Genomic DNA, 27,779 nt, shown 5'->3' with positions numbered 1-27,779 from the left:
TGCTGCACAGAACAACAGAAAGGGAAAAACAGAGGGCTGGAAACCGGCATTTCACCAGTTCAGTTGAGGGAGTTGCCTGAGGGATCTGGGGGAGAAACCAGGTGTTCAGTGTGGTTTGATCCCAGTTAGTGCCCAAAATGCCACCGGGTCTGGTCACGGGGGTGACGGTGGTGTAACGCTGGCAGGACTCAGTGTCACCTCAACAGCGAGTGTGAGAGGTGTGGGGAGCATTTACCGAGGGAAAGGATGGAGTTTGTGTGTCTGTGTCTCACTGAAGCTCCCAGAGCCACGGGCCTGGTTTATCACACACTGTTATAATGCACGGTGTCATTTGGTGGGGCTCCTTGCCTTGTTGTATTCTAAAGATTAAATTAGAACTTAGAGTTGTCTGGTGGCTTCAAAACAGCAGAGTCTGGGTGGAGCTGGCGTGGCCTGTGGCTCTCTGCAGAAAGCCAGGGTGGAAATAATCAGCTGAATGCTGCTTGTGCAGCGTGGAGCTCCGGAAGGGGCAGCCACCACAGCATTCCCATACAATATTCCAGAGACAATATTCCCATACAATGTTCCAGAGACAATATTCCCATACAACATTCCCATACAATATTCCCAGAGACAATATTCCCAGAGACAATATTCCCATACAACATTCCCATACAATATTCCAGAGACAATATTCCCATACAATGTTCCAGAGACAATATTCCCATAAAACATTCCCATACAATATTCCCATACAACGTTCCCAGAGAGGTGAAGGGCAGGAGCAGAGCAGGCCCCTGGCTGTCCCCACAATCCTGCAGCTGTGCCACAGAGGGGTTTGAAGCCATGGGGCTGTGGCACCTGGGGACACTTGGGGCTGGTGGTGGCCCTGGGGACAGGGGCTGGTGGTGGCCCTGGGGACAGGAGCTGGTGGTGGCACCTGGGACAGGGGCTGGTGGTGGCCCTGGGGACACTTGGGGCTGGTGGTGGCACCTGGGACAGGGGCTGGTGGTGGCCCTGGGGACACTTGGGGCTGGTGGTGGCCCTGGGGACAGGGGCTGGTGGTGGCCCTGGGGACAGGAGCTGGTGGTGGCACCTGGGACAGGGGCTGGTGGTGGCCCTGGGGACACTTGGGGCTGGTGGTGGCACCTGGGACAGGGGCTGGTGGTGGCCCTGGGGACACTTGGGGCTGGTGGTGGCCCTGGGGACAGGGGCTGGTGGTGGCCCTGGGGACAGGAGCTGGTGGTGGCACCTGGGACAGGGGCTGGTGGTGGCCCTGGGGACACTTGGGGCTGGTGGTGGCACCTGGGACAGGGGCTGGTGGTGGCCCTGGGGACACTTGGGGCTGGTGGTGGCCCTGGGGACAGGGGCTGGTGGTGGCCCTGGGGACACTTGGGGCTGGTGGTGGCCCTGGGGACAGGGGCTGGTGGTGGCCCTGGGGACACTTGGGGCTGGTGGTGGCCCTGGGCACAGGGGCTGGTGGTGGCCCTGGGGACACTTGGGGCTGGTGGTGGCCCTGGGACAGGGGCTGGTGGTGGCCCTGGGGACACTTGGGGCTGGTGGTGGCCCTGGGACAGGGGCTGGTGGTGGCCCTGGGGACAGGGGCTGGTGGTGGCCCTGGGGACACTTGGGGCTGGTGGTGGCCCTGGGGACAGGGGCTGGTGGTGGCCCTGGGGACACTTGGGGCTGGTGGTGGCCCTGGGGACACTTGGGGCTGGTGGTGGCCCTGGGGACAGGGGCTGGTGGTGGCCCTGGGGACACTTGGGGCTGGTGGTGGCCCTGGGACAGGGGCTGGTGGTGGCCCTGGCAGTGCTGGGGGAGCACGGGGCAGGAGGATCTCAGAGGGCATCTCCAGCATGAAGCATTCTGTGATCCCACGTCCAGCCTGGCCTGGAACGTCCCAGGGGATTCTGGTGAACATTCCAGCTTGGGCAATGATTTTTAACTTGCATTTAGTTCACAATTCCAGTCGCTCTGTACCAGTCACCTGGCACCTCCCTGCTCTGTGCCAACTGCACAGCACTGCCTTGGCTTCCTGTGGCTTTTTGCTCAAAGCCTTGGGAGCTGGAGCTGTTTTCCCTGTCGAGGATGCCTGTTAAACCACCCAGCATTGCAGCATCCTAATTGTGCTGCAGCCAGCCTTTAATCCTGTTAGCGCGTGTCGTGTTGCTCTTGTATCGCTCTAATTTTTAATCAAAATGTCATGCCATACCAGGTTAAGTGTCTGCCAGAGTCTAAATCTATTACATTGGCACGGTTGCCTTTATTAACCAATTTTTAAACTCATCAAAAGCTCAAACAGGTTTGACAGGGTTCATTTTTCACCAATTTTGGTGCCTGCTCTCTGCTATCAGTGGATCGGGGTCAGAGCATGGGTTTGCCCATGAAGACACTCATCCTTTTTATATATTTCCAGAATCCTGTTTTCCATCAGGTTTTGGAGCCCTTTCCTGTAGAGGTGTAAAATAAGATGAGTTTCTGCATAACCCTGAAGGGCCCAAGGTCCCTGTCCCAAAGAAATTCCCATTTAAATGCTCAAACCTGGACTTTGCCAAGAGTTTTGTCTTCCTGAATGCAAATATCTGAATCCTGCCTGTGGATGCTGACTGGGAGCTGGGTCCTTGCTCCACAGGGCAGGGGAAAGCTAATTAGGCACTGACTAATTATTGCAGGCTTGGCCACATTGAGATCCACAACTGAGAGTGGGATTGGGAGGCAGAGAGGTTTTCATTGTTATTTATTGTTATTTATTGTTATTTATTGTTATCTATTGTTATTTATTGTGCTGGAAGGGGTGCCAGTGCTGGGCTCTCCTGTCAGATGGAGCAGATACCAGCCAGGTTTGTGGCTTTTCCCCCAAAACCTGTGGGAAGGCTCTTTCCCCTCATCCAGGGGCCTCCAGCCTAGCCGGGCCTAATTCATGATAATTATTTTTAATATTGCTTTTATGCGGCCGTACATTGTCTGAATTCCACAACAATGCAGCAGCAGATATGAGGAGTTTCCGGGCTGGCTCTGGGCTCCCCGAGGCAGCATTTATTAAAACCTCCTTTTGTCCATATTTCATGTTTATTGCTGCCATCTTTAATTAAGGGAGGTAAATATTGCCGAGGGGGGCTGAGGGCCCTTTTGAGCGTGAATAATCAGAAATAATCCGTGGCACAGGATGGTGAGGGAGGGGAAGGAGCTCCGGGGTGCTCCTGCTGCTCTGGGATGGGGCAGCTGGGCAGGGCAGGGTCTCTGCCCCAGGGATTGGTGACTGCCTACAGTGAGCAATGGGGGAGGAGTTGAGTTCAGCTGGAATTGGAATTTTTACAGATGCACAAAGGACATGGCGGCAGCAGGGGCTGGGCTGGGAGCAGGGGGCTGCAAAAAGGACATTGCTGCTGGGAGAAGGTGGCTGTCCCTGGGGACACAGGGAGGAAAGGGATGTTCCAGTGGAACTCCCATGGTGGCAGCGAGCCCAGCGGCGCCCAGGCTGTGCTGGCAGTGATGGTGAGGGGCTCTGCTGGCCCTGGCAGTGCCCAGGCTGTGCTGGCAGTGATGGGGATGGACACTGCTGACCCTGGCAGTGGTGATGAGGGGCCCTGCTAACCCTGGCAGTGATGGTGAGGGGCTCTGCTGGCCCTGGCAGTGCCCAGCACTCCTGACTCGCTGAGTAAAGGGAGACTTTTCCTCGGGGACTCATCTTCTGTCAGCCCTGAGATAATCCGACGTGATAGTGCAGGCACAATGACTTCATTACTGTAATTATTTTTATTGCCTCTGCAGGCCTCTGCTTTAAAATAAACCCAGGAGCCAGAGCATTCAGTTCCATGCCAGTGCTGGGGGAAGGGTGGGATGCTCGTGGAGGGCATTTCCAATGTGGATGTTTGCATGGTTCTACCACCTTCACCTCCTTCCTTTCACTGCATTGAGGGCCTGAGTGCTCAGTTTTGCCCAGTGCACGCAGCTTTGCTGCTGCTTCCCCTCTCCAGGTGCCTGGGTGGGCCCAGGTGCTGCCACACAGGGCACACCAAAACCAGGGGTTCAGGTTGGGGTGTAGGGTGGGGAATGTCCCCTGTGGCCCTGGCAGGATGGGCAGCACCCGTGGATGGGTCACCCCAGCCCTGGCTTCTCCTGATTCCAGCTGCCACCCTGGCTCTGCAGGGCTCACCTCAGCTGGGCTCCAGCTCATCCCAGGGGTTGTGTAGGGAATGTTCAGCTCACAGACAGCGGAGCTGGCTCCTCAGAGCGTGCCCTGCTGCAGGGAGCTGCTCTGGGTGCAGGGCAGGAGGAGCTGTGGGGTGTGCAGGTGTGTGCAGGTGTGTGCAGGTGTGTGCAGGTGTGCAGTGTGTGCAGTGTGTGTGCAGGTGCGCAGTGTGTGTGCAGGTGTGCAGTGTGTGTGTGCAGTGTGTGTGTGCAGTGTGTGTGCCGTGTGTGTGCAGTGTTTGTGCAGGTGTGTGTGTGCAGGTGTGCAGTGTGTGTGCAGGTGTGCAGTGTGTGTGCAGGTGTGCTCCCTTTGGGATGCTCAGCCCCATCAGCTCAGCCTGTGCCCAGCACAGCCTCTGCCCAATATCCCATCCATCCCTGAGCCCAGCCCAGCCTGGCACAGCCCCTGCCCCGTTCCCAGCCCAGCCTGGCACAGCCCCTGCCCCGTTCCCAGCCCAGGCTGACCCAGGCTCGGGGAGCTCAGGGCCCATCTGGGCAGGGAACAGAGGCTTTGCCCATCAACACGAGTAATCCCTGCCTGTAATCCGGGTTGCTCTGAGCTGCTGCCCAGCGGCTCCTGCTGCCAAGGGACAGCCCTGGGGCTGCTGGGGGCACTGGGCACAGCCCCTGCCCCGCTCTGGGCTCGCAGGATGGGGCTCGGGGGCTGCCCTGCCCTGGGGAGCTGCAGCGGGGCCGGGAGCTGCTGCTGTCAGCACAGATCTGTCCTGGAACTCGGGCTGTGAGCGAGCTCAGCTGCTGCTGGGCCCCTGGGAGCGCCCTGGGCCGTGTTTCTGTGGATTATTTTTATCTCTAAATATGAAATTCTCTCGCAGCAGCATTTAGAGCAGTGTCACTGCCCTGGCTGGGGTGGCTGTCTGGGACACTGACACAGACAGGGAATTCAGACAGTTCCTTTCCGTGGCTCTGATTTTAGCGATGCCAGGATCTGGTTTTCAGCAGTGATGAAGGAATTTGGGCTGGCTGGGGTCTGTCTGATGAGCTGGCAGGGCTGGTGGCTCTCTGTCCGTCTGCAACCCCACATTCTTTCCAGGAGCAGAAACGCTCCAAGGCTTTGGGCCCCTGGAGCGCTCCCTGCCTGCCACCCACGGGTCTGGGCAGGGGGAATGGTTTGGATTGCATGTGAGATGGAGCCCAGTGAGAGCTGGGAGCCCTGTGTGTGTGTGCTGTGCCCATTGGCAGCATCCCCTGGCTGCCCTGGGGAGAGCAGGGGAGGCTTTGGGGCGAGGCACACCTGCAGGGCAAGGGCTGAGCCCTGGGATGTGCCCGGTGGGGCAGGGAGGGCAGCTGTAAATTGAATGGAAAGGGATGGGGATATGGGCATGGGGATGAGCATGGGCATGGGGGTGGGCATGGGGATGGGGGTGGGCATGGGCATAGGATGGGCAGGCACTGTGCGGGTCAGGGAGCAGCTGCTGCCCTGCAGGGACCCTGCCCTGCCTCGCCCACCACCCTCGCTTTGGGGAGGGGTCACAATGTGCCTCCGGAGCTCCTGGACCTGCTGGCTTTGTCCTGTGTGCCACCAGAGTGTGGCATTGCCCCTGGCTCCTGTGTGTGTGGCAGGGAATGGGTTTGGCACATGTGTGATGGGTGTGGGGGCTCTGGTGGGTGCCCTCCCTTGGGGACACCCCTGGCTCCGTCCCCTCCCCGGGACACCCCCGGCCCCTCTCCGGGCGCCTGCCCAGCCCCAGCCGCCCCTCCAGGGCCGCTCTCCAGCCGCGGCGCTCTGTCAGACATGCTTTGGTGGAGAGGAGCCGCGATCCTTTACTCTGCCGGGTTTGATGTGCAAAGCAAACACGTTAACATCAAGGCAGCTTCCCGGCGGCGCCGGGGATCTGGGATCTGGGATTTGGGATTTGGGATCTGGGATTTGGGATTTGGCTCCTGCTCCGCGTTGGGGGTGCTGCTCCCGGGGAATGGGGGTGCTCAGGGTGATGGGGGGGCTTTTGGGGGCTTTTCTGTGAAACGGAGCTGAGCAAAGCCCATCCCATGGCCCTGCTGAGGCTGTCCTGGGCTCTCTGCCCCTGCACACCCTGCCCATCCTCGGGAAGGACACGGGGGCAGCAGGACTGTGGCAGTGTCACAGGGGTCTCAGGATGAGGGAAGAGACGAGGATCTGACTCCATGTTTCAGAAGGCTTGATTTATTATTTTATTATATATATTACATTGAAACTATACTAAAAGAGTAGAAAAAAAGATTTCATCAGAAGGCTGGCTAAGAATAGAAAAAGAAAGAATGATAACAAAAGTTTGTTGCTCGGACTCTCTGTCCGAGCCAGCTGGCTGTGATTGGCCATTAATTAGAAATGTCCAACATGGACCAATCCCAGATGCACCTGTTGCATTTCACAGCAGCAGATAACCATTGTTTACATTTTGTTCCTGAGGCCTCTCGGCTTCTCAGGAGGAAAAATCCTAGGGAAAGGATTGTTCATGAAAAGATGTCTGCGGCTGCGTTCCATGCCCAGCGCCGTTGTGTCTCTGCTGCTGCTCAGGGTGTGTCACATTTATTGGGAAGGTTCTGCTCCCTGCCCCTGTCTCGGTGAGCATCATTCACCCCTGGCCAGGCCCTCCTGGCAATCAGCCCTGTGGCAGGAGCCCTCTCACAGCCGGGCTGGCCCTGGCTGCGGCAGCCCAGTGCCGCTGTTAATATTCAGGGAGCGGCGCCGCCTCTCCCAGGACAGAGATCCTGCCGTGGCCGGGCAAATCAGAGTTCATTATCGTGTTAATCTGACTGATTGCGGCCTCCCAGAAGGGTTCCACATATGGTCATGGCTGCAGCACAGATAAAGCTGCTGTGCCTCGCTCACAGGCTCCAGCTCCGCTCTCGGTGCACGGTGCTCTTTATCCTTGAGGTGCACTTCTGGGAGATGGAAATGCGAATTATTTTTGAACCTGCGCTTAGTTTTGAGTCTGAATTGGGGTTTTGAGCGTCTGCCCTTTGTTTGCAGTCAGGATTTTCCCTTATTTTGTTGTCTTATTTTGGCTCTTTTGGTTTTTCCCTTATTTTGTTGTCTTATTTTGGCTCTTTTGGTTTTTCCCTTATTTTGTTGTCTTATTGTGGCTCTTTTGGTTTGAAACGTGAAGCACGAGCTGAGCACCCTGCACAATCCCCTGCAGGGATCCACATCTTTCCTGGGAAATCATTTGGGGCAAGCTGTAATCCTTGGCACTGGTTCTGGTGAAGGCATCGGTGCAGGGCACCCCTCTCATGGGGTTTGGCTGCTTGACCCACACTGCTGGCCCAGGGCTTCAGTCTGACAGCTCATACCGGGTTATTCCACCGGCTTTTGTCATTCAGGAACAAGGCTGTGGTTGGTCCAGTGCGGCCTGGGGACCCTGGGGCTCTTTGGGGACCCTGGGGCTCTTTGGGGACAGTCTATGACAGCAGCCTGAGGCTGTTTGGGGACAGTTTGTGGCAGCAGCCCTGGGACTCTGGTGCTGTTTGGGGACTCTGGTGCTGTTTGGGGACCCTGGGGCTCTCTGGGGACAGTCTATGGCAGCACCCTGGGGCTGTTTGGGGACAGTTTGGGGACAGTCTATGGCAGCAGCCTCCGGGCTGAGCCCCTTCCCAGCTCCCCCAGCCCCTCCTGGGCTCCGTTCCCGTCCCAGCCCAGGCTGGGAGCGGAGCTCTCCTGCCCCAGCAGGCAGGGCTGGCTCCTGAGGAGAGCCATTCACGGCACGATCTCTCTGAACGCGTTTATTGGCCTCCAAACGATTCACACCGCTTGTGAATTGCCCAGAGCCTTCTGCGTGCTGATGGCAGGGGAGTGCCAAATTCAACAAGAGCCACATGGAGCCACTCCAGGCTGCACGGATGAAAAAAAGGGAGTTTGAGTTATTGGAAAAACCAATTTGGCTTTATGGAGAGAGGTTTTCTGTGCCTCTCAATTACAGAGTTATAAATCCTAAATGTAATTCATAAAAGCTGCGTGGCAGCAGAGTGAAGGTGGCGTGTCATCCGTCACTGGGAGGGAAGGGCTGGCTAGAGAATATTCAGAATATTCCCTGCATCCTCTGTGAGTCCGTGCAGATCCAGGCTGGGGCCAGCCCTGTCCAGCTTCCCTTGGTTGAAACCATAAATCCTTGAGGTGATGTTCATCTTCCTTTCTCAAGCTGTTTTTCTCTATTTTGTTAAGGTATGAGATAAGCATATTTCCTTTATACATATTCCAAAGCTATAGTTTCAAGGATATAAGTAATATTTTAAAATTATACTTCAAAAGGTTATTATTGCAGAGCTCTTTATGGATTAAATGCAAGCAAAAAGCAGCATCCTTAACGCTTTAATTCCAATGCTCCTAAATAAACCAGGGTTAATTGCAAACACAGGATAGGTGCAAAGGCCTTTTTCCATGCTTTATTTTCCTCAGTTATGATTAGAATTCACAGCTCTCCCATTGTCGGGGCCCACACATTTCGCACTCACAAATACACACGTTGCCTGTTTGTAGCTGACACAAAACACAGCTTTGCATTTCACATGGGCAAGCCCCAGGAAAGCACAGAGAAGGTTTTGCAAAGCCCTTGGAAAGCTCAAGACAAACCCTCTGCAGGTGCTGTGGGAGCTGGGAAATGCTCCTGGCACAAGTTCCTGATTATTAACGGGTTTAAACGTGCTCAGCTGCTGTCCCACTGCAGACTTTGCTAAATGAGGGCATCAGGGGCTGAAATCCCGTGATGGAGAGCGTGTGGATCCTTCTGCATAGCCAGCACAAAGGGTTGGAGACCTGCTGGGGATTAAGAGGAGAATCGATAATCTGGAGTTTAAGGCTCCGTGGGGCCCTTCGTTAGGAACTTTCCTCCTCAGGAGCTTTACAAACTTCTGCATCCAGCTGCCCAGATAAGTCTTGAAGGCAGAAATTACTGTGTCAGCGAGGAGGAAGGATTAGAGATAACAGGGAATTAATACTGAAATGCATATGCTAAAAATATAACAGGATTACACTGGAGTTATGTAAAAGCCCTTTTCCTTGCCCGAGTCTCCTTGGGTGGGCAGGTGGGCGATCCCCTGAGCCTCTGCCCTCACCTAGGGCACCCAGGGCATCTTTGCTAAGCAGGGCACAGGGGATGGCTTCAAGCGGGCAGTGCTCAGTGGGGTTTGGGGCAGGGATTGTTCCCTGGCACAGGTGCCCAGGGCAGCTGGGGCTGCCCCTGCATCCCTGGCAGTGCCAAGGCCGGGTTGGACACTGGGGTTGGAGCGCCTGGGGCAGGGGAAGGTGTCCCTGCCGTGGCTCTGCTCTTTGCAGCGTGCGTTTATTTTGCAGGTTATTGTTTAATTGTTTTTTGGTAGGTTTTGGGGGTTTTCCCCCCTGCTTTTGGAGTGACACAGACTTGTCTCTGTTATTCAACTGAGCCAGGTGTCCGTTTATCTCTTTGCTATTTAACTACTTTTCTGCCAAGTTTCAAACCCCTTCCTCCCACATCAGCTGTTAACCCCTCCTGTCCCAGGCAGTTTTCATCCCTTGTATCCCCTGCCCTTGTTCCACCCCCAGTTCTCCTGATTAGACTCGGGGAGTGTAACACCAAATGAAGTAACCCAGCTATTCCCTGCCTGCAAATGAATATCCTCAGGCCCATTTTTGCCCATTTCCTCCTCATTCCAGGGCTTAGCAGAGGCTGAGAGCTGTCAGCCAGGACTGGGCCCTGCCTGCAGAGCCAACATTGACTTTGTCTGAGGGATGATAAATCCCGGGCTCCTGCAGCACGGTGCTGAACTTGGAAAATGAAGCATTTAAACCACAATATTGCAGTCAAATTGCTGGTGAAAATCTCCTCATGTTGGCAGTGGAGCTGGAGGGTCTTTGATCTCTCCCAGCTCAGATGTTGCTGCCAAAAAGACTTAAGCCTAAACTTCACTTTGTAAAATAGACTTTTTTTGACGCTTTCCTTTAAAAAAATAATCTCCTCCTAAGCTCAGGAAGCAGGGACGAGTGGGCAGCCCACAAGGAGATTTCCAACCCAAATAACGCAGGAAGGAGCCACTTTCAGCTGCTTCCATTGCTTCTGTAAATCCTGGGCTTAATCCCTGCAGCAGCTGGGGGGGAACGTGGCATTTGAGCCTGGGAGCTGGACTGGAACAGCCCCCAGCCCCTCGTGGGGCAGGCAGGGGTCCCCTGGAGCACTTGGAGCTTCAATAGTCCATGGTGTTACCCCTGCCATGGCACGGGGTGAATGGTCTGGGAAAAGCTGTGCCTCCCATCCCTGCAGCCAGGACCTGGGGACAGGGCTCCTTCTCAGGCACTGGGGTGGGACTGAAGGCTCCTGCCCGAACTGAGCCCTCTGCTCATTTGCAGATGAGCTGCTATTTTTAAATATCTCTCTTTTTTTTTTCATTTATTTTTCTATCTGGATGACCCTAATTTTGGCTGGGGAGCTTAGGAAAGCAAAGAATGCAAGGTTGCTTTAATCTTCTTAAAGTTTGGCACCCTGCTCCGGGCGCCCTGTGCCAGGGCCTCACCACCAGGGAACAGTTCCTAATTCCCAACATCGCACCCGTCCCTGCCCTGTGGCAGCGGGCAGCCTTTCCCCTGGTCTGTCACTGATGCAGTTCAGGATGGAGAATCCCTCCTGGCTCCCGCGGAGGCACCTCCAGACACTGAGAGCCCTTGGCAGGTGCTGGCACTGGGAGCAGGCCCTGGTGCCAGCCTGGCACGTGGCACCCCAGCGTGTGCCAGCGGCTGCCCGAGGTGTCCCATCAGCCTGGGCACCCCAAAGGCCGCCCTCAAATCCTGCAGGCAGACAGGAGCCTCATTTTGTGGGAACATGTAAAGATCCAAACATGGACTATTTAAGCCGGTGTTATGCAATGGGAGCTCTTTTAAGTCGTGATTTGTAAAGGCAGTTGAGATAATTTCCTGAAAGACGTTCTGCTAATGATTAATTTAGAATATGTTTAATTCAAGTTAGAGAGATCAAAGAGGGAGCGTTTTCCCTGTAATGCCATCCGTGGTTTCACACTTTCACCAGATCCCAGGCACCGGGGGGTGTCTGCTTTGTCCTTCCCTGCAATTCCTCTGTGGAGATGGCAGAGGAGAGCGCTCTGTGCTGGTTTGGGGCAGGGAAGGGAGAGGAGCCTCGAGCACATCCCTGTGAGATCTGCTCAGAGGAGGGACAGGATGCTGGGGATGCTGGGGATGTGCAGTCAGCCCCCGGGATGCTGGGGATGCTGGGGATGTGCACTCAGCCCCCGGGATGCTGGGGATGCTGGGGATGCTGGGGATGTGCAGTCAGCTCCAGGGATGCTGGGGATGTACAGTCAGCCCCCAGGATGCTGGGGATGTGCAATCAGGCCCTCAGGATGCTGGGGATGCTGGGGATGTGCACTCAGCCCCCGGGATGCTGGGGATGCTGGGGATGCTGGGGATGTGCAGTCAGCTCCAGGGATGCTGGGGATGTACAGTCAGCCCCCAGGATGCTGGGGATGTGCAATCAGGCCCTCAGGATGCTGGGGATGCTGGGGATGTGCACTCAGCTCTAGGGATGCTGGGGATGCTAGCGATGTACAGTCAGCCTCCAGGATGCTGGGGATGTGCAATCAGGCCCTCAGGATGCTGGGGATGTGCAGTCAGCCCCCGGGATGCTGAGGATGGTGGAGATGTGCCATCCACGCTCCCCTCCCACAGCAGCGGCCCCACGTGGGGCTGGCACTCCTTCCTTGGGGTCCAGCTGGCAATTGTTATAAATTATTAAATTGTGAGCCAAAACTATCAAAAATTTAGCAAAGATTTATTAATCTGTCTGCGAGACCGAAGTTCGGTCTTCGAAACCACCACAGCCAAAGATCCAGCATCGAGGCCGGGATCGCAGCCGGGTGAACTCGGATCTGACCTCCGAGTGCCAGAGTCTCCCCCTCGGTTCACGCCCGCAGTTTCTTGCGGCGAGGTTTTATCCCACAGTTTATTCTGCCCGAGGCAGAGATGACCGAATGTTCTTTGTGTCTCTTCACAGAATGATTCAGGAGTTTGAGCTCCCGCATCCTGTGCAGGGCCGGGCCAGCGGCGGGGCTGGGCTGCAGCAGCTCCAAAATGCCGCTGCTCCTTCCTGCCCCGAGCCCAGGGAAGGGCTGCGTGCCTGGAAAGGGCTGGGGAAGGGGGCTCAGGGGGCCCTGAGAGCAGCAGGGACCCCGATAGCCCTGCAGGATTTACAGGCGTGCGGATGTGGCACTTGGGGCACGGGTAGCGCTGCCCTCGGCAGGGCTGGGGCTGGGTGGGCTCGGTGCTCTCGGGGGGCTTTTCCACCCCCGGTGACAGGGCCCGGCTCCGGGCTGGGGCTGCTCATCCCGCCGGGGCGCGCCGTGCGAGGTGCGGAACCCTCGTTATTTACAACACAAACACATTGCTGCGCGGCACCGAGCCACGGGCACGGGCTCCCGTGGGCTTCCCCCGCCGCAGTGCGCGGCTGCCGAGCGCCCGTTTGATCCGATAACGCGCCCGTTTGATCCGATAACGCGGTGCCGTGTATGTGTCAGCAAGCCGTGCGCTCGGGAACAGGCAGGCAGCGGCTGGCGGAGCAGCCTTTGATCGCCGGGGATGCGGCGGCTCCGCGCACCGGGGCTGCCGGTGCGGGAGGGAATCACCGGGGCAGCGGGAGGGGAGGCGGGGATGGCCCAAAGCGCGGGCATTGGCATTGGCATTGGCACAGCTGCGGGGTCTGCAGCCTCCGGCACAAGGGAGGAGGAGAAGGAGGGGAATTTTGGGGGTGTGGTGGCCAAATCTCTGCACAGGAGCAGCCCGGGGGCAGAGGGGGCTGAGCACACAAACCCACCTTTGTTCGGCAGGCTGGGTGTGGAGACCGGTGAGGAGAGGCCGACGCGGAGCAGATCCTGCAGGGGGATAATGGTTTTTATCAGGGCGATGATCTCCCCTACAGCCGGCCCAGGTGTGGAGCTGCCTCCCCGGGATGGTATCGGAACATTCCCACCTGGGCCTGGGGGTTTTCATCGCTTCTTACGGGGCGTGACCGACTTAGCTGCCCCTCGGGTGGGATGGGAGGAGGGTCCGGAGCCGAAAATGTCACAGAGGGAGCTGTGCGGGCTCTGGGCTGTCCTCGGTGTCACCTCACCAGCTCCCGACCCCTCACACCCATCCCCAGCTCTGCCCCCGGGCTGTCACTGACCCTCTTTGTCCTGCAGAGAGATGCCAAGGGCCAGTACCTGTTCGACCTGCTGTGCCACCACCTGAACCTGCTGGAGAAGGATTACTTCGGCATCCGCTTTGTGGACCCCGACAAGCAAAGGGTGAGAGAGAGAGAGAGATAGAGAGAGAGAGAGAGAGAGAGAGAGATAGAGAGAGAGAGAGAGAGATAGAGAGAGATAGAGAGAGAGAGAGAGATAGAGATAGAGAGAGAGAGAGAGAGAGAGATAGAGAGAGAGAGAGAGATAGAGAGAGAGAGAGAGAGATAGAGAGATAGAGAGAGAGAGAGAGAGAGAGATAGAGAGAGAGAGAGAGAGAGAGATAGAGAGAGAGAGATAGAAAGAGAGAGAGAGAGAGAGAGAGAGATAGAGAGAGAGAGATAGAAAGAGAGAGAGATAGAGAGAGAGAGAGAGAGAGAGAGAGATAGAAAGAGAGCGAGCGCGCCCCCCATAGCGGGCAGGGCTGGTGCAGAACCAGCTCCGGGGCCCTGCGGTCCCTCCCTGCCCTTGGAGCCCCGGGGCCGTGCACGGGAACGGCTGTGCGGGCACAGCTGTGGATAACAGCTATGGATAACAGTTATTGATAACAGCTGTGGATAACAGCTATTGATAACAGCTATGGATAGCAGTTATGGATAGCAGCTATCGATAACAGTTATCGATAACAGCTGTGGATAACAGCTATCAATAATACCTATTGATAATAGCTATCGATAACAGCTATCGATAACAGTTATCAATAACAGCTATCGATAACAGCTATCGATAACAGCTATGGATAACAGCTATCGATAACAGCTGTCGATTACAGCCCCGTGCTGCGCTCCCCTCCGATCAGAACAAGGCACAGGACAGCCGATTCCTGCTCCCGGGGCTCCTCTGCTGTCACAGGGAGCCGCCGATGCTGGGCCAGGAGCTGGCACGGAGCTGCTCCCTCACTGTGGATGGGACCCTCTGAGCCTCCTGCTCCCTTCCAGGGCCGCTCACCCGCACTCAGGGGCTTTTCTCGCCCTGAGCAGGACCCTCCTCTCCCTCATCCTCCCCCCCTTCCCCAGTCACGGCGTTAATTGCCTTCTTTTCCTTGCAGCACTGGCTGGAGTTCACCAAGTCGGTTGTGAAGCAGATGCGGGGTGAGTGCTGCTGGAGGTCTGGGCAGACTCTGCTCATTCCACCCTAGATTTATTCCCATTTTCTCGTGCCCGTCCCCTCGGGGGTCAGTTCCCAGCCCCCGTGCCAGGAGCAGCTCCCCCAGGAGCTGTTGTGGAGGGTTGGAGCAGGGTTATCCCCAGCAGCCCCACAGCCAGCACGGGGCAGCAGCTCCGGGAGAGCGGGACAGTGGGGATGACAGGGGTGAAGGGTGACACTGGGCGGTGGGCACAGAGCCACTGGCACTTCCCCAGAGCTGTGTCAGGACCTGCCCTCGCCATGGCCCTGCAGTGGGAGTGCCTGCCCCTCCTTACCTGGGGGAACAGGGCAGGTGGGACCCCGGTGTGACGTGGGTGCAGGGGACAGCCCTGGCCGCTGGTGACACATGTCCCTGCTCTCTGCAGCCCAGCCCCCCTTCACCATGTGCTTCCGAGTCAAGTTCTACCCCACGGACCCCGCGGCGCTGAAGGAGGAGATCACCAGGTGAGGATGGCACTGCCAGGGGCCTGCCCAGCCCCGCAGCGCGGCAGGAGCGCAGGGACAGGGGACAGGCTCCCTTTGTAGCCAGAAAAGAGCCACTGGGATTTCCCAGCCAGCCCCGGTGCTTTGGGATTGTTCCTGCTGTGGGGGAAAGCGCAGGAGTGCCCACCTGAGCTGGGTGAGCCCCTGGAGCTGCTGTGCCTGGTGGGGAGCCCAGGCTGAGGGTGGGCACAGGTGCCCAGAGCAGCTGTGGCTGCCCCTGGATCCCTGGAATGCCCCAGGCCAGGCTGGATGGGGTTTGGAGCAGCCTGGGATGGTGGAAGCTGTCCCTGCCATGGCAGGGGTGGGATGGGATGTGATTTAAGGTCCCTTCCAGCCTGAGCCGTCCCTGGGCTCTGTGATTAAAGCCCCTGGCTTGGTCTTTGGGTGCAGTCAGTTCCAGACCCACACTGCAGGGCAGAGCACAGCCCCAGCTCTGACACAATCCCTGCTGCTCAGGCTGCTCCAGTCCAGGGCAGGCACTGTGCCCTGCCCCAGCTCAGTGTCCCTGCTGTGCTGGGCAGGGCTGGAGCGCCTGCAGCCCCTGGGATCCTGCAGCAGCCGGGCTGGAGCGCCTGCAGCTCCTGGGATCCTGCAGCAGCCGGGCTGGAGCACCTGCAGCCCCTGGGATCCCGCAGCAGCAGCAGCAGCAGCAGCAGCGTGTCCCTGTGACGTGGGCAGCGCTGCACAGGGCTGGCAGCACGGCAGGGCTGGCACAGCACGGCACGGCACAGCCTCTCCTCAGTTCTATCTTTAGGGGCTCTTCGTGCCGCTCCTCCTGCCAGCAGCAAGGGCACCGGGGCCCCACGGAGCAGCTCTGGAAACTGAGCTGAGGGTGCCCAGCAGCCCCGAGCCCCAGGGACTGCCTGGAGCCTGCACGGAAGGGCTCTGAGCTGGCACCTTCTGTGGGGACCCCTGAGAGCCCCCAGTCCCCCTCCCACAGGACCTGAGGGGCTGCAGTGCCAGCCGGGGGCATTGGCTGCCCGGTGCCAGGGGGATATGGGGAGAAATCCCTCTCTGCCAGGGTGGTGGGGCCCTGGCACTGGGGCAGCCTGGTGTGCTGCTGCCCGTGCAGGGGGTGCAATGCACAGAAGGATTTCCCCCCAAACCCTGATCTAGCTCTGCCTTCTGCCACCCCCACGGGCCCAGGCTGAGGCCCCCGTGCGGGGCAGCTGCCCCTGCCTGCTGCCCTCTGGGGTGTGCCTGCAGCTGCAGCTGGAACCTGGGCTTAAATTCACCTTTCCCTGGACTCACTGCACTCTAATAGCAAGATTTCTCTTAAATGTATTTTATCTGTGAAAATTAATGGTTTACCTCATCATAAACTCAGATTTGAGCAATGAGGCGTGACTGAGGACTGCAGAGTGCAAGTCTGGTTATTTAAATTCCTTTCCGAGCGCAGCTCCATTTTGCTCCTTCCCTCATGACTTATGTTTTTACCAGCTAAAGGTTTTCCCAAACGCCACATGACGCAGCCCAAAATGTTACTTAGGTTTAAATTTATTGGAATGTGTAAATTTTTCCGACGTGGTTTGTCCTTTAGCTGGGCCCAGAGACACGGATGGGGAGCACAGGAGGCAGCTGGCCCCGGGTGGTGCAGCGAGCACGGAGGAGGATGTGGGTGCATGCACCGAGACCTAGAAGGACACAGAAAGTTGGGGAAGGAGAAAATCTCGTTGTGGGGAAGCTGAACACGCAGGGGGAATGCAGCAGGCACTGCTGGGCTCTAGATCAGGGGACCTGGCCAGGGTCAGCCCAGCAGTGCCACGTTGGGCTGCTGGGAGAGAGCAGGTGCCTGGTGCCAGGTGTTCCATGTCCAAATGGGCTGTTTGGTAATCTGAACTGTGCCTAACGAAGGGCTCTCCCTGTGCCCAGGTACCTGGTGTTCCTGCAGATCAAGAGGGATCTGTACCACGGCCGGCTGCTGTGCAAGACGTCGGACGCGGCGCTGCTGGCTGCCTACATCCTGCAGGGTGAGGCTCTGGGGCTGCAGGCACTGCCTTGTCCTGCCTTGTCCTGCCAGGCCCTGCCAGCATCCTGCACTGGCAGCAGCTCCCTGACCTGCCCTGACCGGGGCACCCACCTGGGCTGGGTGAGGATGGGTGAGGATGGGTGCTGGGCTGGGTGAGGATGGGCGCTGGGCACTCACCTGCCAGGCCACACCTGCACAGGCTGTCCCCAGGAGCAGCCCTGGGCTCATCCAGCCCCTGGGCTCCTGTCTGTTCTCCTGCAGCTTGAGGAATGAATAAATTTGGGACAGTGACCCTCTGCTGCCACACAAACAGCAAAATGAATGGGATGCAGTGAATGCCTGGCAAAGGATGCCTGCAGTGGGGAGCAGAGGGGTGGGAGGGCGTTCCTGGCTGGGATGGGGATGGGGATGCACGCTGGGCTCTGGTCCTGCCACTCTTCCCCACTGGATCTGTCTCCCACCAGCTGAGATTGGGGACTACGACCCGGGGAAGCACCCTGAGGGCTACAGCTCCAAGTTCCAGTTCTTCCCCAAGCACTCGGAGAAGCTGGAGAGGAAAATCGCAGAGATCCACAAGTCAGAGCTGAGGTAGGGCAGCTGCGGGGTCAGCGGCACCCCGAGCGCCTCTGTGCCCCTTTGGGACTGTCACTCGTGTGTCACATCCAGCCGGGACCCGCTCCTGCCTCAGCCAGCATGGCCCAGGGGGCTTCATGGGGGCAGGGACCCCTCATGAACCCTGCTGCCCTCACCCCTCTCCAGGGATGTGAGCTGTAGACACCATCAGCCACCCCCATTATCCCATGGCACTGCTGGTGCCTCTGCAGCTGTGTCCCGAAGGGTTCCCGGGGAGGGAGGTGGGTTTAAGTTCCCAAAAACCCATCAGAGCTGTGTCCTGAAGGGGTCCCGGGGAGGGAGGTGGGTTTAAGTTCCCATAACCCATCAGAGCTGTGTCCCGAAGGGTTCCCGGGGAGGGAGGTGGGTTTAAGTTCCCATAACCCATCAGAGCTGTGTCCTTACGTACCAGGGGCTGCTGCCCTCTGCCACCAAGCTCCCCCCAGTGTTTGTGCCGCAAGCAGGGAATCCATCCCTGAATTCGGCAGCTGCCTTTTGACCCCTGCCAGGGCTGCCAGCCCAGCGTGGCTGCAGTGGATGCGGCTGGCAGAGAGGCTGGGCCGGGCTGATCCCATAAAGGTGCAGTGGGAACGCGCTGTGGCGATGCTCCCTCGGCACCAGAGCGCCTGCGCTGCCTCTCACCTCCCTGCCTGCCATGGAATGTCCTTTTTTCCCCCGCAGTGGGCAGACTCCGGCCACTTCGGAGCTGAACTTCCTCAGGAAAGCCCAGACTCTGGAGACCTACGGGGTTGACCCACACCCGTGCAAGGTAAAGCAGCTCCTGAACCCCTTCCTGAGGCTGTGCTGGGCTTGGGCTCCTCTCTGATGCCCTGCTGAGGTGCTGGGCACTGTCCCCAGTGCATTTGTCAGCCCTGGGGCTGTGCCCAGGGTGCCGTGCTGGGGCCACCAGCCCTGCTCAGCCTCAGCCCATCCCTGGCCAGGGTGGGAACACGAGGGACAGGGGAGGTGAGTGCTCTGGAGCCCCCAGGGCAGCTCCAGGAGAGCGTTTCCAGCACAGACAGCCGTGGCAGGGTGGTCAATGCCCTGAATGGGGGCAAGAACAAGGTCAGAGATGTGGCTGAGGAGCTAGCAGGCACTAATCTGGCTGGGACAGCCCAATCGCTGCCCTGCCCAGCCCATAATCCAGTTTGCTGCTGGAAATGCTCTTTATTGACTGAGGATGTGGCTCTGTGCTCCCTGGTAATCCCATCACATGCAGATGGACGTGGGATACAGAGCAAACAGAGAATTCTGTGCTGGGGCTTTTCCCTGGACTGTGCCACATAAACACACATTTGCAGTAAATTTGGGGGGGGGTTCCCCGTTTATGGGCAGTTTCTGAATGCCCGAGAGGTTGCTCTGCTCTGAATTCCCTCTGAAGCAGTGGTCCTGCCAGCAGCCACCCAGCTGTGACCTTTGCTGCTGGATCAGGTAATTGCCATGCTTTCACTTCAAGAACCCTTTGAACATATTCGAGTTACACTAATTAATGTTCCTATGAGGACAAACATACACTCCTGTATGTCTATCAGCAGAATTTGCCTAATTCATCAAGAGCTGCTGTTAATGTGCTTAAAGGACCTGGAAACCAAAGCTAAACGAAGCTGATTCCTCTGCTCTCTCTTCCCCAGTGGACAAGTTTGGATGAGGGGTTTTTCCCTCAGCAGCCATCCTCAGTTCAGTGTCCCTTGACTCAATCCTGCCTGAGGTTTTCATGGTACTCTCATCGTAGATTTCTCCCCCAAAAAACAAACACAGAGGAAGATGTTCCTGTCCTAAGCAGGGCTGACTGAGTCCTGGGCTGTCCTTGGTGCTTGTTTTGTATGCAAATCCCTGTAGGAATGTGGGATTTGTGTGTTTGTGTGTGAGAGAATAGCAGGGGTCCCTCTGTTTCTCTGTTTCTTGTGATGGACAGAGCTTCTGGCCTGGCCAAAGAGAACCATGGAATGGTTTTGCTTGGAAAAGCCCTCAGAGGCCATCAAACCCAGCCATCCCCCAAAGCCACCGCTATCCATGTCCCTGAGTGCCACCTCCAAACATCTCTTTGAGCCCATGTGGGGACCTGTGCCCGTCTGGCACCCCCAGGAGCATAAACCCTTCTGCCGAGACTCTGCTTCCTTCCCTGGAGCTTTTCCCACATTTGGGATGAGCCCAAGCCCTTTGGGCAGCCAGGCCTGAGCTGTGGCTGGCTGGGGCAGAGGGGCGCAGGAATGTCCCTGCTGTGCCAGGCGGGAATGTCCCTGCTGTGCCAGGCTGGAATGAACCTCCTGTGCCAGGCTGGCATGTCCCTGCTGTGCCAGGCGGGAATGTCCCTGCTGTGCCAGGCTGGCATGTCCCTGCTGTGCCAGGCTGGCATGAACCTCCTGTGCCAGGTGGGAATGTCCCTGCTGTGCCAGGCGGGAATGAACCTCCTGTGCCAGGCTGGCATGTCCCTGCTGTGCCAGGCTGGCATGAACCTCCTGTGCCAGGTGGGAATGTCCCTGCTGTGCCAGGCTGGCATGTCCCTGCTGTGCCAGGCTGGAATGAACCTCCTGTGCCAGGTGGGAATGTCCCTGCTGTGCCAGGCTGGCATGTCCCTGCTGTGCCAGGCTGGCATGAACCTCCTGTGCCAGGCGGGAATGTCCCTGCTGTGCCAGGCGGGAATGTCCCTGCTGTGCCAGGCTGGCATGAACCTCCTGTGCCAGGTGGGAATGTCCCTGCTGTGCCAGGCGGGAATGAACCTCCTGTGCCAGGCTGGCATGTCCCTGCTGTGCCAGGCGGGGATGTCCCTCCTGTGCCAGGTGGGAATGTCCCTGCTGTGCCAGGCTGGCATGTCCCTGCTGTGCCAGGCTGGAATGAACCTCCTGTGCCAGGCTGGCATGAACCTCCTGTGCCAGGTGGGAATGTCCCTGCTGTGCCAGGCTGGCATGTCCCTGCTGTGCCAAGTGGGAATGTCCCTGCTGTGCCAGGCTGGAATGAACCTCCTGTGCCAGGCTGGCATGTCCCTGCTGTGCCAGCTGGGGATGAGTTTGGGCTGCCCCCTTACCTGTGCAGGTGTGGGGCGGAGGCTCAGCACTCTCTGCCTTCCTTTGGCCATTCAGCCTTGACAGCTCAGATGGATTTTGCTCCTGAGCACCCTCAAAAGCCCTCTGGGGATCAAAAACCCACAGGCACGGATCCAGCAGCGCTGCTGACCCACAGCTTTTGGGGGTGTTACAGCCCAGCCTGTCCCTGTGCCCCTCCCTGGGAGTCCCTGGACTGGGCTGAAGGCTGTCACTGATTGCTGGCTTTGGACTGGCTCGGTGCCACCCGGGCACTGGCTGGGCAGGGCTCCCAGGGAGGCAAGTACAGCTGGGGGTTATCGTGTTCTGGGCTAATTGCTATATATAATATATATATATTTAGGACTTGGACGTCAGCGATCCTTGTGAGTCCCTTCCAACACAGGATATTCTGTGATAATATAATAAATAACAAAATTAGACTATATATTTTATAGTAATTATAGATACCAAATAAATAGCATCTATCTATATAATAATTATATATACCTAAAGGGAATAATAGTTACTATATATATATATATACACATAAATATATATATATATATAAATACACATAATTGCAGCAATTATAACATGGCATTACATTAATAGCAGGAATTCTATAAATGTCAATATGACATTTAATGTAGACAATCACGGATAACTGTGACTCAGGATATTCTGTGATAATATAAATAAATAACCATATTAAACTATAAATATGATAGCAATTATATATACCAAATAAATAGCATATATCTACATAGTAATTATATATACCTACATGGAGTAATATAGTTACTATATATATATTTATGTATATAAATATATAATATAAAAATATAAATAAATAATAATTATGTTCTATAATATATATAAAAATACACATTATTTGTATCAATTATAACATGATATTATATTAATAGCAGGAATTCTATAAATGCCAATATGGCATTTAATGTAGACAATGACAGATAGCTGTGGCACCCAGGGCAGCGCAGTGCCCGGCTCTGGGGCAGAGGGGACAGTGGCGTGCCAGCTGTGCCGGTGGCCGGCAGCTGCACGAGCCCTGGCTGCTGCCTTGCAGGACGTGTCCGGCAACGCCGCCTTCCTGGCCTTCACCCCCTTCGGCTTCGTCGTGCTGCAGGGCAACAAGAGGGTGCACTTCATCAAGTGGTGAGTTCATTTCGTCAGGTGCTGAGCTCATTTCCCCAGTGCTGAGCTCATTTCCCCAGGTGTGAGCTCATTTCCCCAGTGCTGAGCTCATTTCCCCAGGTGTGAGCTCATTTCCCCAGTGCTGAGCTCATTTCCCCAGGTGTGAGCTCATTTCCCCAGGTGTGAGCTCACTTCCCCAGGTGTGAGCTCATTTCCCCAGTGCTGAGCTCATTTCCCCAGGTGCTGAGCTCATTTCCCCAGGTGTGAGCTCATTTCCCCAGGTGCTGAGCTCATTTCCCCAGGTGTGAGCTCACTTCCCCAGGTGTGAGCTCACTTCCCCAGGTGCTGAGCTCATTTCCCCAGGTGTGAGCTCATTTCCCCAGGTGCTGAGCTCATTTCCCCAGGTGTGAGCTCACTTCCCCAGGTGTGAGCTCATTTCCCCAGGTGCTGAGCTCATTTCCCCAGGTGTGAGCTCATTTCCCCAGGTGTGAGCTCACCTCCCCAGGTGTGAGCTCATTTCCCCAGGTGCTGAGCTCATTTCCCCAGGTGTGAGCTCCTTTCCCCAGGTGTGAGCTCACTTCCCCAGGTGCTGAGCTCATTTCCCCAGGTGTGAGCTCACTTCCCCAGGTGTGAGCTCACTTCCCCAGGTGCTGAGCTCATTTCCCCAGGTGTGAGCTCATTTCCCCAGGTGTGAGCTCATTTCCCCAGGTGTGAGCTCACTTCCCCAGGTGTGAGCTCACTTCCCCAGGTGCTGAGCTCATTTCCCCAGGTGCTGAGCTCACTTCCCCAGGTGTGAGCTCACTTCCCCAGGTGCTGAGCTCATTTCCCCAGGTGTGAGCTCACTTCCCCAGGTGTGAGCTCATTTCCCCAGGTGTGAGCTCATTTCCCCAGGTGTGAGCTCACTTCCCCAGGTGTGAGCTCACTTCCCCAGGTGTGAGCTCATTTCCCCAGGTGTGAGCTCACTTCCCCAGGTGCTGAGCTCATTTCCCCAGTGCTGAGCTCATTTCCCCAGGTGTGAGCTCACCTCCCCAGGTGTGAGCTCATTTCCCCAGGTGTGAGCTCATTTCCCCAGGTGTGAGCTCACTTCCCCAGGTGTGAGCTCATTTCCCCAGTGCTGAGCTCATTTCCCCAGGTGTGAGCTCATTTCCCCAGGTGTGAGCTCATTTCCCCAGGTGTGAGCTCACTGCCAGTGTGAGTTCACTTCCTCAGGCTCTGGGGGTGCTGGTGGGCTCCGGGCTGGGCTGGCACGGCTCCCACCTGCCTGTCCTTGTCCCTCCAGGAACGAGGTGACCAAGATGAAATTCGAGGGGAAGACTTTCTATCTGTACGTCAGCCAGAAGGAGGTGAGCGCTGCCCCTCCCCAGGACGCGCTGGGCACGGTGGGCTCTCCGGAATGGGGCAGCAGCAGGGCAGGGGCACGGGGACAGCACTGCAGCTCTGTGCCCTGCTGGGGTCAGCTCCTGCTGCTGCTGCTGCCCCGAGGTGGGCACTGGAGCCCAGAGCCCGTGAGCCCCAGGCCAGGCCACACAGGGCCCTCAGCTCCTGGCCGTGCCCTCCCTCGGGTTATTCCCGAGGTGCTCCTGCATTGCCACCATCCCTCATTCAGCCACAGCTCCTCTGGCTGGGGTGGGCTCCCACAGGAGCAGGAATTTTTAACCCGCTGTGTTTCTGGCTGTTCCCAAAGGCTGGGAGCAGAGTGGGCACATCTGCCCATCCCTCACGCCAGGCGCTGCCCCAGGCTGATCCCTGCACCCCAAGTGGCTCCAGAGCAGGGTCTGCCCGTGCCAGTGCCACTCTCCAGCTCTGTCTGCTCCACTCTTTGTCTGTGGCACGAGCACCACTCCCTGTCCTCCCCCTGACTCCCTGTCTGTCCCCTTTAGGAGAAGAAAATTGTTCTCACCTATTTTGCCCCGACACCAGAAGCCTGCAAACACCTCTGGAAGTGTGGGATTGAGAACCAGGCTTTCTACAAGTACGTGCTGCTTGCTTTGTGGGGTGAGCTGCAGCCCCGTGGGTTGGTGCCCACACGTGGGGTTGGTCACTGGCCATGTGGCACCTTGTCCCAGTGGTCACTCACTGCCATGTGGCACCTCATCCCAGTGGCCCTGGCAGAGCCACCAAAAGCCCTGGATGGGGTCTTTGCCCTCCTTTCCCAGCCCCTCTGTGCTCATCCCTCCGCAGCAAGCTCCCATCAGGAAATTATAACTAATTATCTGGGACGAAGCCGGGAATGCCAAGCAGCAGCATCCTGTTGATGCCATCCTTAACCCAGGCCACTTTGTGCCTGGTAATGAGTTTTATTTTAATCAGCAAGCTGCGAGACAGAGCATGCGATGCATTCCCACCGGGAATTCTGCAATCAGCAGCCGCAATCAGCAGGTTTCACTCCTCATTACATGAACATGAAATGAAATTGCAATATTGCTTTGCAAATCTCTCTGTGATTAATCGTGGCAGTGGATCGCTGCTGGGTCCTGCACCCTGCGCCTGGACCCTGGGCTGGCCTGAGGGGCTGCTGGGCACTGCTGGGCTGAGGGAGCAGCTCCTGTGGCATGGGGAGATGGGATGGTCCCTGTGGGCAGGTTCACCCACCCTGGTGAGTGCCCACCTGCCCAGGTGGGGCCGAGTCTGTCACCCTGCAGGTCCCAGGCCATGGGGGCTTTCAGACCCTGGAGAGTGCCAGTCCCTGCTGTGGGTGTCACTGCTGACCCCAGAGTGCCATGGGTGCACATGGGTGTCACTGCTGGCCCCAGAGTGCCATGGGTGCACATGGGTGTCACTGCTGGCCCCAGAGTGCCAGTCCCTGCTGTGGGTGTCACTGCTGACCCCAGAGTGCCATGGGTGCACATGGGTGTCACTGCTGGCCCAGACAGTGCCAGTCCCTGCTGTGGGTGTCACTGCTGACCCCAGAGTGCCATGGGTGCACATGGGTGTCACTGCTGGCCCAGACAGTGCCAGTCCCTGCTGTGGGTGTCACTGCTGGCCCAGACAGTGCCAGTCCCTGCTCGTGGGTGTTCAATGCTCCCAGAGCTCGGCAGGACTCTCACAGCGCTCCTGGGCTGTTGCAGGTTGGAGAAGTCGAGCCAGGTGAGGACGGTGTCCAGCAGCAACCTGTTCTTCAAGGGGAGCCGCTTCCGCTACAGGTAAATCCCGGCACAGGTGAATCCTGGCACAGGTGAATCCTGGTGAGGTAAATCCCAGCACAGGTGAATCCCAGCGCAGGTGAATCTGGAGCAGGGAAATCCCGGCGCAGGGAAATGCTGGTGCAGGAGCCGATGCTGGGTGTGTTCCTGTGCCCTCCTTGGGGAGCAGCTTGGGGCTGCAATGCCCCAGGGACATCTCAGGGTCTTCCAGAGATCCCCCATTGCAGCACTGACCCCACCAGGCCACCTCTGCCACTGTCTCTGCGTCACAGAGGCCACCCCTGTGCCCAGCTCACAGGAGAGGGTTTGGAGGGACAGGAGTGGAGGATGGCAGGGTTGAGAACAACGAGGTGAGAAACAAATCACCACTATCCCTAAATTCCTGTGAGAACCTGGACCTGGGACCTGGTGCCTCCAGGATGGGACAGCCCAGTGTGTCCCCTCACCGAGGTGCACAGTGCTGGCACCCTCCTCGCTGGCACGGCAGCACCTGGCTGCCCACGGTGTGTCCATCCCAGCTGAGGGGAGGTGACCCCTGGTGTCCAGCACCCCATGCCAGAGGAAGCAGCAAACTATGGAGGCAGAGGTGCCAGCCCAGCCTTCTCCATCGCCCCCATTCCCCTGAGAAAACATTTCTGCTTTCCCTGGGGCTGTGTGGGGAGGGGCCCAGGCTGTGCACGGGTGCTGTGCTCCTGCCCTCACCTCTGCTGCTCTTGCCCCACCTGCAGCGGCCGCGTCGCCAAGGAGGTGATGGAGTCCAGCGCCAAGATCAAGAGGGAGCCCCCCGAGATCCACCGGTGAGCGCCTGGCAGCAGCTCTGGGGTGGGAGCCTGGCCAGGGCCCTGCCGTGTGCCCGCAGCGCTGCCTCTGTCCTGGCCCTGACCCTGTCCCCTGCTGTCCCCAGGGCCGGGCTGGTGCCCAGCAGGAGCTGCCCCTCCATCACGCACGGCCCCAGGCTGAGCAGCGTGCCCCGCACCCGGCGGAGAGCCGTCCACATCTCCATCATGGAAGGTAGGACACGGGGCAGCCCTGCCCGGCACGCTGGGCACGGGAACACACGGACAGGGGCACCTGCAGGGACAGGGGCGCATGGACAAGGACACACACAGGGACACACACAGGGACACAAGGACAGGGGCACAGGGACACAGGGACACACGGACAGGGGCACCTGCAGGGACAGGGACACAAGGACAGGGGCACAGGGACACAGGGACACACGGACAGGGGCACCTGCAGGGACAGGGACACAAGGACAGGGGCACAGGGACACAGGGACACACGGACAGGGGCACCTGCAGGGACAGGGACACAAGGACAGGGGCACAGGGACACAGGGACACACGGACAGGGGCACCTGCAGGGACAGGGACACAAGGACAGGGGCACAGGGACACAGGGACACACGGACAGGGGCACCTGCAGGGACAGGGACACAAGGACAGGGGCACAGGGACACAGGGACACACGGACAGGGGCACCTGCAGGGACACACGGACAGGGGCACCTGCAGGGACAGGGACGCATGGACAGGGGCACAGGGACACAGTGTGTACAGAAACACAGGTACGCAGATGCATGTACACACAATGTGCACGAAGATACACACACGTGCACACACACACAAGTGCACCATGTCCAGCTGAGGCTGCAGCCCTGGGAGCTTGCTGTCAGCAAAGCCGGTGTTCCACCAGGCTGGAGCAGGAGGCTGCTCCTCCCCGTGCTGGGGCCGTGTCAGAGGAGGATGCACTGGGAAGAAGGTCTGGCAGAAGCCGTGGCTGTGCTGCTGGTGGTGGCTGCGTTACCTGCTGGTGACAGCCGTGTCCAGCTCCCAGTGACACGGCTGTTCCCTGCCCCTGGATGGGGCCAGCCCTGCCCCAGCGCAGCCACCCCGATCCTGGCCCTGGTCCCGGAATGCAGGCAGGGACAGGGACCGTCTGCCCCATGGGCAGGATTTCATTCCACCAAGGGATCCCTGGGTCACGGCTGTGCCAGTTCTGGGGATGGAAGCGGACGGGGTCACCTCTGCCACCCAGCTCCATGTGACAGCCTGTGCCCCAGATGCCGCTGGGAAGCAGCCAGTGCATTCAGTCACCTCCCACCATAAATCACCCCGGGCTGGTTCCACCCCTTTGCCTCTCCTCACTCTCACCTCAGCCGGGTCCCGTGGGAATGCGGGTGTGCCCAAAATAGCGCAGAGCCCGGGGCCGGCGCGGTGCCGCTCCCAGAGCCGTCCCCACAGTCCCCGTGTCCCTGTGCCACCATGGTGAAGTGCCTGGTGAGGATCAGGACGCGGGTCAGCGTGCACCTGTGGCTCATCAACCACTGCTGCCGCGCCGTGCGGGTGCGGGTGCTGGCGCTGGGGCCGCGGCTGCTGTCCCGGGCCCTGGGCATCCTGCCCCTGCTGCCCGCTGCCCCCGGGCACGGCGATCCCTGCGGCCCCGGGCACCCACCTGAGCCAGGTAACGCTGCGCCGCGGGCTCGGGGGCTCCCGGGGCTCCACGGGGTTCCATGGTCAGCTGGGGAGCTGGTGGGTGCAGGAATGTGGGGTGCAGGGTATGCGTGGCAGGGAGTGGGCTGGGGTCTCCTGGACTCCAGGTTGTTGTTGTTGTTACCGCAGAGCAGCTCTGGTGGTGGGGCTGGACTCGGATTTCCAGGATTTTCCAGCTTCTGCTGCCAGTCCCGCGGGAGCAGATGGCAGCAGGGTTTGGGTCTGGGGGCCAGCCCTGCCGTCACTGTGCTGATGAGCAGTGGCTCCCCCTCAGGGGCTGTCCCCCATGTCGGGGGCACAGTGGGTGCCGTGGGGAGCGTTCCCATGGCACGGGGAGGGCGCAGAGCTGGCAGGGTGAGAGCGCGTTCCCCCCTCACTGCCCGGGAGCACAGCAT

At 58.1% G+C, this 27,779-nt stretch overlaps 1 protein-coding gene across 3 annotated transcripts in view; it reads left to right on the top strand.

The window, feature by feature from the left end:
- The window catches only part of FRMD5 (FERM domain containing 5), a 57,184-nt gene that overhangs the window by 25,304 nt on the left and 4,101 nt on the right, over window positions 1–27,779 (top strand). For all 3 annotated transcript variants that reach the window (XM_054272931.1, XM_054272930.1, XM_054272929.1), the window contains exons 2-13: window positions 13,324–13,428; window positions 14,411–14,453; window positions 14,874–14,952; window positions 16,864–16,961; window positions 17,425–17,548; window positions 18,254–18,341; window positions 21,683–21,771; window positions 23,030–23,093; window positions 23,631–23,722; window positions 24,819–24,893; window positions 25,622–25,690; window positions 25,798–25,904. In XM_054272931.1, the coding sequence (XP_054128906.1) occupies window positions 13,324–13,428; window positions 14,411–14,453; window positions 14,874–14,952; window positions 16,864–16,961; window positions 17,425–17,548; window positions 18,254–18,341; window positions 21,683–21,771; window positions 23,030–23,093; window positions 23,631–23,722; window positions 24,819–24,893; window positions 25,622–25,690; window positions 25,798–25,904 (1,033 nt within the window). The remainder of the gene's footprint in view (window positions 1–13,323; window positions 13,429–14,410; window positions 14,454–14,873; window positions 14,953–16,863; window positions 16,962–17,424; window positions 17,549–18,253; window positions 18,342–21,682; window positions 21,772–23,029; window positions 23,094–23,630; window positions 23,723–24,818; window positions 24,894–25,621; window positions 25,691–25,797; window positions 25,905–27,779) is intronic.

Source organism: Melozone crissalis, unplaced genomic scaffold, assembly GCF_028551555.1.
Source record: "Melozone crissalis strain CALT ecotype California unplaced genomic scaffold, PUWL_Pcris_2 ptg000014l_1, whole genome shotgun sequence".
Lineage (NCBI taxonomy): Eukaryota > Metazoa > Chordata > Aves > Passeriformes > Passerellidae > Melozone > Melozone crissalis.
Note: the sequence above shows the minus strand (reverse complement) of the source record. Positions and strands in the feature narration are given on the sequence as shown.